Genomic DNA, 10,120 nt, shown 5'->3' with positions numbered 1-10,120 from the left:
ACATAGCGAACTGTGCTAATCATCTCACATCTGACACCACCAAACACTCGTTACTCAGCACTCATCACTCAACTTCCAATCACCCAAAACCTACATTCACTAGACTCACCACTGACCAAAGATCGCCCATGTAGCCTTAGTCTGTTGGGGCAAGTGCTTTAAGCATGCACATCTGAAGGCACTCGAGGGGTTGATAGGGCCAGTAACATGCCTGGCTGCCTTTGTCTCGCTAGTGACAATGTTTCCACAAAGAAGTAGTTAATCAATTGAGGCACGGTCGACCTATGCGCGATCCTGGGCCGGTTCAGGTATTCGCCACTGATATTGGTCGTGAGCGGGAATAGAACTAGCTTCGCCGGATACAGAGCACCTTTGATTAGCTCTGTTGGCTACGTACGGTACGAAATAAGTTAAACATACATACAGAGTGCACTACACTAACCACTGTGCTATCACTCCCACTCACTACTTACTCGTGGTGATATATGTAGGGCAGCCAAGACATGGGTTTCTTGGAGCGTCAGGACATCAATATGTTTGTTCATTGTGTTCGCGAGATACTCGCACTTCCCTCAATGTACAGTTGGAGGGTACCTGTCTCAGGGCCTATCTATGCACGTTGTTTGGCCATGAACGGGGCCGTTGGCGTGGCTTGTGTCGTTGCGCTGGAGGCTGATAACTCGTTCGGTCGCCGCGTTGATGGCATTCGTTGTTATTTCTCACTTAACAGAGTGGGCAACGTGAAGGCTGCTTCCTTCCACTTCCAACTTCCACTCACCAAACACGACTGAACACGTATGACTCACCTAATCCTCGTCACTCACCACTCATTACTGACCATTCAAACAAGATTATAACAATGCATCACGTACTTGCTGACATTTATTTAGGATTGGTGGCCCACGCAAATGTTGCGAAACATCCTTCCAATGTGCGTCGAGGTGCCATACCCCGACTGGCCAGGAGACGGCGGTAGAGCCCAGAGTCAGTTTAACACGTAGGATTTCGCGACCAATAGCATCCATAATACAGGTTTTTGGGTTGGATCGCGTAGATATATAAATGTCGTTAAAAAGGTGGACTTCTACACAAACCTGGCTGTCGCCTGATGAAGCTAGTTGTAATTACTGGCGAAACGTCGTACTCAGTTTGTTAATGCAGTGGCTTGGCTCTCCAACACACCGGTGTGCTGTACTAGTGATGCATTGGCTTGTTCTGTTTACAGGACAACCCTTACTAACTGGCTGTCGGGTGGTGGCGAGTTTAACGACACATTTATATACTTACGTCATCTATAAAAAAACGGAATTAGAACCCACAGTGTCCACGTTTTGTCAATTTCCCCTCCAGTTTAATGAGTGGAGTTTGGCCGGGTAGAGTCCAAGCTTGCATTTGGTCTTGAGAAACCTGCAGGAATGTAATGTATGTGTGATGGTGCAAATGACGACTCGGAGGCAGATCTTCTTAGGGGCTTACGCCAGGGTTTATTAGGGACTTACGCCTGGGGTTATTTAGGGGCTTACGCCTATGTTGGCATGGGCTAATATATATCTCCCCAGGGATAGGGTACTGGGAGTCCCTAACACACACACACACTACCCGGGCTCTTCCCACTGCACCGGCCGAGGGAAAAACCAACATCGGCCGGCCGGGTGAAGCAGCCACTCTAGCCTCGTGCTAGGCTACCCTACCCTGGGTCCCGACTTCCACCCATTCCCGTTTCCGGCTCTCACGACGACCCCGCTCATGTAACGGGTTCCAGCTTAAGAACCCCAGGGGGACATGATATCACCGCCCAGCCCCCTGTGTATGACATCGCTTCCCATGACGTCATCGTACCGGAAGATCCGCCTGATGTCACTTCCTGTGACGTCATTGCAGAAGGAAGGTGAACGTGACGTAACATCACCGACCACTACTCTACATATGTATCTGTGTTAATTTGTACTTCGATACGTTATTTGTATTTATGAGTAACTTGCTCAACATTTTTCTATCTTGTTCTCATATAGTTGTTTGTATTATTGATGTCAATGACTGATAAACATTAAAAAGAGCTTCACTGCTCATCAGATTTCTCCAGTCAAAATAAAGATTTAATGTTTCTGAACATTACTTTGCATACAGTCAACAGTGGTCATACTGTGGGTCTCCATCATAGGACTGTGTAATTTCCAACAATCAGCATTACTTAATATGAATATCTCCCATGTCACACATTTCGTGGCACCCTTTGTCTCGGCCTCGCTGTGCGCTGCGTTGCACCACTATCTGAGTAGATAACCTCGCATTCAATTAACTTTCAGAGCCAGGGTGAACATCGGACTCCAAACATATTTAATTAATTGAACGAGGTAAAACTGATGGGAAAAACAAAGCACAAATACAGCATCTGTTAATACTTGGAGATATCAATACAATGAATGGACACTAGAGCATCTTAACATTGTCTTTGATAACATGAAACTCAACACTAGATTCTGGATGGACCAGGCACCTACATTAGTACTGAATAGCTATACAAGATAATTAGCTACTGTGTTAAGGGCACATCGTGTAATCGCCATACTGTTGCCTAAATTTACAGCACCACATATATCACTGAACTGTGGATGAGATATTTTGTCATCCTTGCTCTCATGATCGCAATAAGGTTACATGGGTACGAGTCTGACTCGACTTTTTCAATTACAAGTAACACTCACATTAAGGCAAGTGGCAGGTTTCGTTGTTAACTAGGCCGCATATTTATCATAACAATTTAACAGCATTATAAAGGCATTTACAGCATTATAAGGCTTGTTATAAAATTATAACAGCATTCCCAGTATTATAAGAACATAAACGACCTTACAGACAATGCTTCTTAAAGTCCCACAATGAACAGTTGCATATGTCTTCACGGGGATGCTCTTTGTGCCACATTTCGTACTCTGTGTAATGGCTGACACCCTGTCGCGTGGCTGAGAGGGAATCTTAAATCGTAACTTCCTGGTCATGTGACCAAACTCAACCTCCAAACAGGAAATTCCTGTGTACACACACCCCCACACCTGCCGTGAGGCAGAACACTCCCCGTCTAGTATCTAGGACAGGGGTCGGGAACCTTTTTGACTAAGAGAGCCATGAAAGCAAAAAATTTGGAAATTTATTTCAGTGAGAGCCATATAATATATTTTAAAAGTGAATTCAACTAAATGTCAGTATAATAAGCCTCTGAATTTATTCTTTTAAATAATGTTGTTATAACACTCACCATTAATGCGACTTCTGGTGCTGCATGGATTTGCTGATGTCTTTGTAGTCGGGTTGGTACTTGGTGAGGTTAAGCTTCATGCAAGCGTTGAGGCTTTCATCCGTTAAACGTGATCGTAGGTTGGACTTGATGTTTTTAAGATGTGAGAATGACTGCTCACATGCATACGTAGATCCAAACATGGTCAATACAGCAATACTCACACGCTGCAGTGTGTGGTATGTGACAGGAAGCGCGTTCCAAGTTTTGAGAATCAGCTGGTCTTCGGGTTGGAGTTTTTTCATTTCTGTCCACATGTGCTTGCTCGCCAACTCCGCTTTCTGTCATGTGATTCTTTCCAAATCTTCATTCAGTGACTTGAACTTATTCACCCACATGTCTGAGGCCTTCAGGTCAGCCACTTCTGCTTCAAAATCTCTGACGGAGACACCAGGGATGTAATTCAGGTCGGCTGTGTTCAGTGAACACTCGTTTGGATGGGTGATGAACTTAAAAAGACGAGTGTGCTCACGAAATTCTCCAAAGCGTGCTTTGAAGGACTGTAGGAGACTGGATGTGCAGCCAGCTAGCTGGTGGAGATCAAGGTTTTGAATGGGCTCACTTGCTGTGCATGCATCTTTAAATTGGCTCAGTTTTTCAAAATGTAGTAAACGACCTGTTTCAAGATCCGTGATGAAAAGCTCCAGCTTGTTTTCAAAAGCAAATACAGCTTGTTGAAGGGATAACACTGTATTTCCAATGCCTTGCATTTTCACGTTGAGCTGGTTCAGATGTTCAGTCAGATCTACGAGATAGTAAAACTTGAGGAGCCACTCGGTGTCGGCTAGCTCAGGATGCCCGACGCCTTTCATTTCAAGGAAAGTCCGGATTTCGTTCAGGCAAGCCGCAAAACGGCTAAGCACCTTCCCTCTTGACAACCAACGCACATTGCTGTGCAAAAGCAGACCAGGATAGTTATTTACAACTTCATCCAGCAGTGTTTTAAACTGGCGATCATTTAAGGCTCGGGCAACAATAAAGTTGATCACACGAATGACCAGCGACATCACTTCGCCAAACTGCCTGTCACACATCTGAGCACAAAGTGCCTCCTGGTGTATAATGCAATGGAAACTTAGGATGGGTCTATTTTCATGTTCACGGAGAAGCGCCACAAATCCTTTGTTTTTCCCCACCATACACGGAGCACCATCAGTACACACTGAGAGAAGTTTATCCATAGGTAGACTTTTTTCTTGAGCAAACTCCATGAAAGACTTGAATAAATCCTCACCTCTTGTGGACCCTTTTAATGGCAGAACAGCAAGACTTTCTTCGCGCAGTGTGTCACCAACAGCATATCTTGCAATCACGCTGAACTGCGACAAATGGCTCACGTCTGTTGACTCATCCAAAGCCAGAGAAAAGAACGGCGCTGCATTTATGTCCTTCACTTGCGTTTCCTCCACTTTGTTTGCCATCACGATGGTACGATCATGAACAGTTCTTGCCGACAGAGGCATGTCTTGTATCCGTTTGATTATCTTGTCTTTGTTCGGAAGATCATCAAAAAGTTCATTGGCTACATCCAGCATGAACGTTTTAGCATACTCGCCATCTGTGAATGGTTTTCCGTTCCTCACTATTGCTAAAGAACCAGCAAAGCTAGCCGAATTATAGTCACCTTGCCGGGTCCATACGCGGAGTTGCTGCTGGCTAGCTTGCACCCTGCTCAGAAGCTCTTGGCACGCTTTCTTTCTGCTGTCTCCCGCAGGGTATTTTGATGCAAAGGTAGCGTGGCGCGTGTCGAAGTGCCGCTTTACATTCGACCGTTTCAACGATGTAATTTTGTCATTGCAAATTAGACACACCGCAGAACCCGCTCTCTCCACAAAGGCGAATTCTTCGGTCCATTCGTCCTGAAATGTACGATACTCGTCGTCTTTTTTTCTTTTCGCCATCTTCTTCGTCGAAGGGTTAGCTTTGAGCTAATGACCGAGCAGACGCAGTCTCAGACTGATTCAAAAGGGGGTGTTTACCTGTTTTACCCAGCAACGGCAAACGTAGGCCAGTATCATCCAATTAAAATAATGGACAATTGCTCCTGCAGCCCTGAACAGGACATGCGCAGTGAAAAATCGATGGATGGATTAAAACAAGTGAGAATATTTTGTTTTATCTGCGAGCCATATGCAATCATCAAAAGAGCCACATCTGGCTCGCGAGCCATAGGTTCCCGACCCCTGATCTAGGAGATACCACCATTTATTTTCTATCTCATAAACAAATGTATAACAAAGTTCAATGGGTCAACTTATTTGTCCATATCTTTGCGAGAGAAAAGCAGTACTGTCTCAACTATGGGCCTGACGAAAGTCCTAACGACACCTTGCTTCGCAATTATAACCTCGACCTTTCGAACTTTTCCATCGGCACTAGGAATAGTCTTGAGGATAAGGCCCATTGGCCACTCATTCCATTTGACTTGGTTGTCCTTCAGTAGGACGAGGTCATCTTCTCGGATGTCTGGTCTGTTAGACTGCCACTTGCTGCGCACTTGGAGTGTCGTAAGGTACTCGTTTTTCCAGCGACGCCAGAACGTGTTAACAAAGCTCTGCACTTGCCTCCATTGACGTCCGTAGAGGTCTGCAGTGCTGACCTCCTCAGTGGGTGCTGTGAGCACATCTGTCTTCTGGGTAAGAAGTGGAGCAGGAGTCAATATGAATGGTAACTCTGGGTCGGTTGAGATGGGGATCAGGGGTCTTGAGTTAATTATAGCTGAGACCTCGGCCATGAGAGTGGTCAAGACCTTGTGAGAGAGCTGTGTGGACCTGACATCACACAGCATGGAGTCGAGAATGTGTCGAGCAATCTCGATCATGCGTTCCCAGACTCCACCCATATGCGAAGAGTGAGGAGGATTGAAGATCCATGTGCAGCCTTGGTCACTAAGGTATTTCCCTAAAGAATGATCTTCAACATTTTCCGTATAGATCTTAAGCTCTTTACATGCTCCAGTGAAATTGGTTCCACAATCAGAATGGAGTTGCTTGGCTGGCCCTCTGATGGCGAAGAACCTCCGGAGTGCATTTATAAAACTCGAAGAGTCCATGGATTTGATTACTTCGATGTGCACTGCTCGTGTACTCATACAGGTGAACAGCACTGCCAAACGTTTGCTGTTCACAAGCCCTTTTCTGGTGCGACGGGAGATGACTGTCCACGGTCCGAACACGTCGATCACTACAGAGGTGAAAGGAGGTTCCATACTTAGTCGATCGGCTGGGAGGTCTGCCATTTTCTGTTCTTCCTGTTTTCCACGTAGCTTGCAACACCTAATACACTTGTGGATTGTGCTGGTGATGCACCTCTTTGCTCCAACGATCCACAACCCTGCAGATTGGATTGCTCCTTCTGTGAAGTGCCGACTTTGGTGCTTGACCTTCTCGTGGTAGTATTGCACAAGTAAAATTGAGATGTGGCTCTGGCTTGGGATTATGAGGGGGTTTCGTTCATTCTCATCTAATTTTGCATTCCCTAGCCGACCACCGATCCTGAGCAAGCCGTCTTTGTCCATCCTGGGGTTTAACTTCCTGAGGGTGCTGACCCGAGGAAGGTCTTCTCCCTTGCTGATGGACTTGATCTCACTTGCATAAGCTGCCTGTTGCACACAGCGGAATATTCATTTCCTTGCTCTGAAAAGTTCATCTTCAGTGCGTGGCACTGTGCAGTGATGCCACCCATTGCAGCTACAAGTGGTGCCTCTCATCGGGTGATGGAAGCAGTCTACAATATGCATTAGATGTGCTATCGCTCGCACGAGCGTCGTCCATTTCGAGAAATATTAAAAATGGTGTGGACTCAGTGGACTTCTTGGTCGCACATTTGTGACCAAGGTTGTCACTTGAGGACAAATCTCCTTATCTGACTAGGGCTCTACGAGTCCAAAAGTCTCATTGGTAGTACCTGGGCCACCGTCACGTCGTAAGAGGAACACTGGACCCGTCAGCAAGATGGTTTGCTTCAGCAGAGATGCAGGGGCAGACCTAGTTGCGAGATCTGCGTGATTCTGTTCAGTTGGAACGTCATTCCATTGTTCTGGCTGAGTCGATCTCCTGATGCGTTCCACCCTGTTGCTGATGTAGGCGTTGAACCTTCTGGTTTGGTTGTTTATGTAGCCCAGAACGACGTTACTTTTCGTGTAGAACTTTACCGCATCCAGTTTAATGACCAATTCGTCTAAGATCAGTTCGACTACTGCTGTAGCTAAAACTGCTCCACACAGCTTAAGCCTTTGGATGGTATGTTCTGGTTGTGGGGCCTTGCCGTGGAACTCCTTCCAGGATTCTCACTCGGACAACAGCTCCGGGTCTAGGAACGGAGAGGCCACGGCCGCAGCGACCACCGCCACGACCACCAGCAGAGCAACAAGCAGCAGCTTCAGCTTAGTCTTCTTCTTGTCAGTCATTGTCTGGCTTGGAAAAACGTGGAGGAACAAAATCCAGTGAAGACGGTGGATGAACAAGCGAAGTCGTGGTGACCATGGTGGTTTCTTTGTAGATCTGCATGGTACAGCATTGAGTTTTCTCTTCGTGTTTCTCTTTCAGCGTGAAGTGGTTGGGGCACGGTTTGAAGAGTGACGTGCGTCCATTCGTGAGCACACTTGTTCTGAATGTGCTAATGTGGTCTGGTTTGTGTGTTCCATCGAGACACATCACCTACGATGACCCATCCTAGGTCGAGTCACTCGGCATAGGGAGTGGCGTGAGGTTCATTGCGTTGATCGCGAACCTTGTGGACTCTCAGCATGTCCCTGCGACACGTCTTGTATCACTGCCTGCACATTATCATCGAGCAGTTCAAGGAAGTGCTCTTGCATGCGCACTCCCTCGATGCCCTCGTATGTTTTCACCTTCTTCAGGAGGAAGATGTATTTATTTGCCAGCAGCTTGTAGCTTGAACTGCTCACCTTCACTCGCTGTATGGCCCGCTGAATTGAGGCCACTGTGTCTGAGGTGTTTTGAGCTTCAGATATATCTGCTTCAACCCGGTCCCATGCCCTTTCTATCCTGGCATCAAGGTCTTGCTTCTCAGCACCATAGCTTTCCAAGGCCCTTTGTGTCAGCCTGACCTCTCTTTGTGGCCTTGAACTTCCTTGGTCCTCTTGAGGCAAGATGGGAGGTCCTGTATTGCTTAAATCACTTGCTTCAGTATCTCTCCCTGTTGAACTGTGGCTTTCCACGCCGCGATGTTTGCAACACAAATATAATGTAGACTAGCTGCAGATCTGGCTGCTTGAGAGCTCGAAGCCTGAAGAGCTGGCTGGTTGGGAGCTCCAAGAAGACTGTCTTTTTACTGTCTCGGCCTCGCTGTGCGCTGCGTTGCACCACTATCCGAGTAGATAACCTCGCATTCATTAAACCTTCAGAGCAAGGATGAACATCCGATTCCAAACATATTCATGAATTGAACGAGGTAAAATTGATGGCAAAAACACAGCACAAATACAGCATCTGTTAATACTTGGAAATATCAATACAATGAATGAACACGACAGCATCATAACATTTTCTTAGATAACAGGAAACTCAACACCAGATCCTAGATGGATCACGACACCTACATTAGTACTGAATAGCCATACAAGTGAATAAGCTACTGTGTTAAGGGCACATCGTGTCATCACCATACTGCAGCCTAAATGTACAGCACCACACATAACACAACTATGGATGAGATATTTCGTCATCCTTGCTCGCAAGATCGCAATAAGGTTACATGGGTACGAGTCTGACTCGACTTTTTCAATTACAAGTAACATTCACAATAAGGCAAGTGGCAGGCTTCGTTGTTAACTAGGCCTCATATTTATAACAACTCAACAGCATTATAAAGGCATTTAGAACATTATAACGGTCATTCTAACATTATAACAGCATTCCCAGTATTATACGAACATAAACGAACTTACAGACAATGCTTCTTAAAGTCCCACAATGAACAGTTGCCACGATGTTGTACTCTGTGTAATATCTGGCACCCTGCTGCGTGGCTGAGAGGGAATCTTCAATCGTAACTTCCTGGTCACGTGACCAAACTCAGCCTCCAAACAGGAAATTCCTGTGTACACACACCACCACACCTGCCATGGGGCAGAACACCTGCCATGGGGCAGAACACCCTTTGACCGTCCAGCCACGGGGATCCCCAGCGGCAGCTATCTCTGTGATGCATGAGTGAACTCAGCACCGGCCGACAATCGGGCATTAGTCTGTCAGTAAGGGAGCGATATTGCAGTGTGGTCAAAGGGTGCGGCCACGGTAGTGCCTGTGTGAGTACCTTACAGGAGGGACAGTGGGAATAGAAGAGCTGATAGTCATGTAAAAATGAAGGTTTTACAATAGGTCGCGACAGAGTTTTTCAGAATGGCCATGGGAGGGCCCGGAATGAGCCACAGAGATGTATGTATGTTGAACTTCTTTTGCACAGAACGTAGAAGACCATGCCAATTGGAGGTGCGGGAGGACAACAAACTAAACACACAACGCAGTTCTAAACATATGAGTTTGCAAACTAGACTTAAAAGTGCCTTGCTCCCGTGATTTCCTAACATCGAAGAAAGAGCATACCAGATGTATTCAGATGGGCATCTGAAGGCAAGCAATTCAGTGGCCGTCTTTGTTTGATGGTTAACCAAAAGCCTCTGCGAAGATGATTGAAGTTTGCGTGCTGTTTTTTTTGCTCCTCGACATCAGCAAGGCATTGTGGTTATTTTATGGAAAGCACTTTGCGTGGAATGAGTGCGACCTTATAATGCATTCGTTGGGCAACTGGAAGCCAGTGAACACTGGACATACATGGTCGGAACTTGCAGTACCCATCATG

General features: G+C 46.3%; 1 protein-coding gene across 3 annotated transcripts in view; it reads right to left on the bottom strand.

Moving 5' to 3' along the window:
- Positions 1-9,341, bottom strand: part of LOC116941526 (chymotrypsin-like elastase family member 2A) — a 41,915-nt gene extending 32,574 nt beyond the window's left edge. For 2 of the 3 annotated variants that reach the window (XM_032952672.2, XM_076066653.1), the window contains exon 1: positions 9,207-9,341. Coding sequence is in view for 1 of the 3 variants with exons in the window: in XM_076066652.1 (XP_075922767.1) it covers positions 2,855-2,999 (145 nt within the window). In the remaining 2 variants the exon portion in view is untranslated. Of the gene's footprint in view, positions 1-2,854; positions 5,837-9,206 lie in introns of those variants that run through there. The other variant, XM_076066652.1, reaches the window with a different exon arrangement.
- Between the last annotated feature and the right edge of the window lie 779 nt (positions 9,342-10,120).

Source organism: Petromyzon marinus, chromosome 12, assembly GCF_048934315.1.
Source record: "Petromyzon marinus isolate PM22_M1 ecotype Great Lakes invasive population chromosome 12, UKy_Petmar_22M1.pri1.0, whole genome shotgun sequence".
Taxonomy (NCBI): domain Eukaryota; kingdom Metazoa; phylum Chordata; class Hyperoartia; order Petromyzontiformes; family Petromyzontidae; genus Petromyzon; species Petromyzon marinus.
Note: the sequence above shows the minus strand (reverse complement) of the source record. Positions and strands in the feature narration are given on the sequence as shown.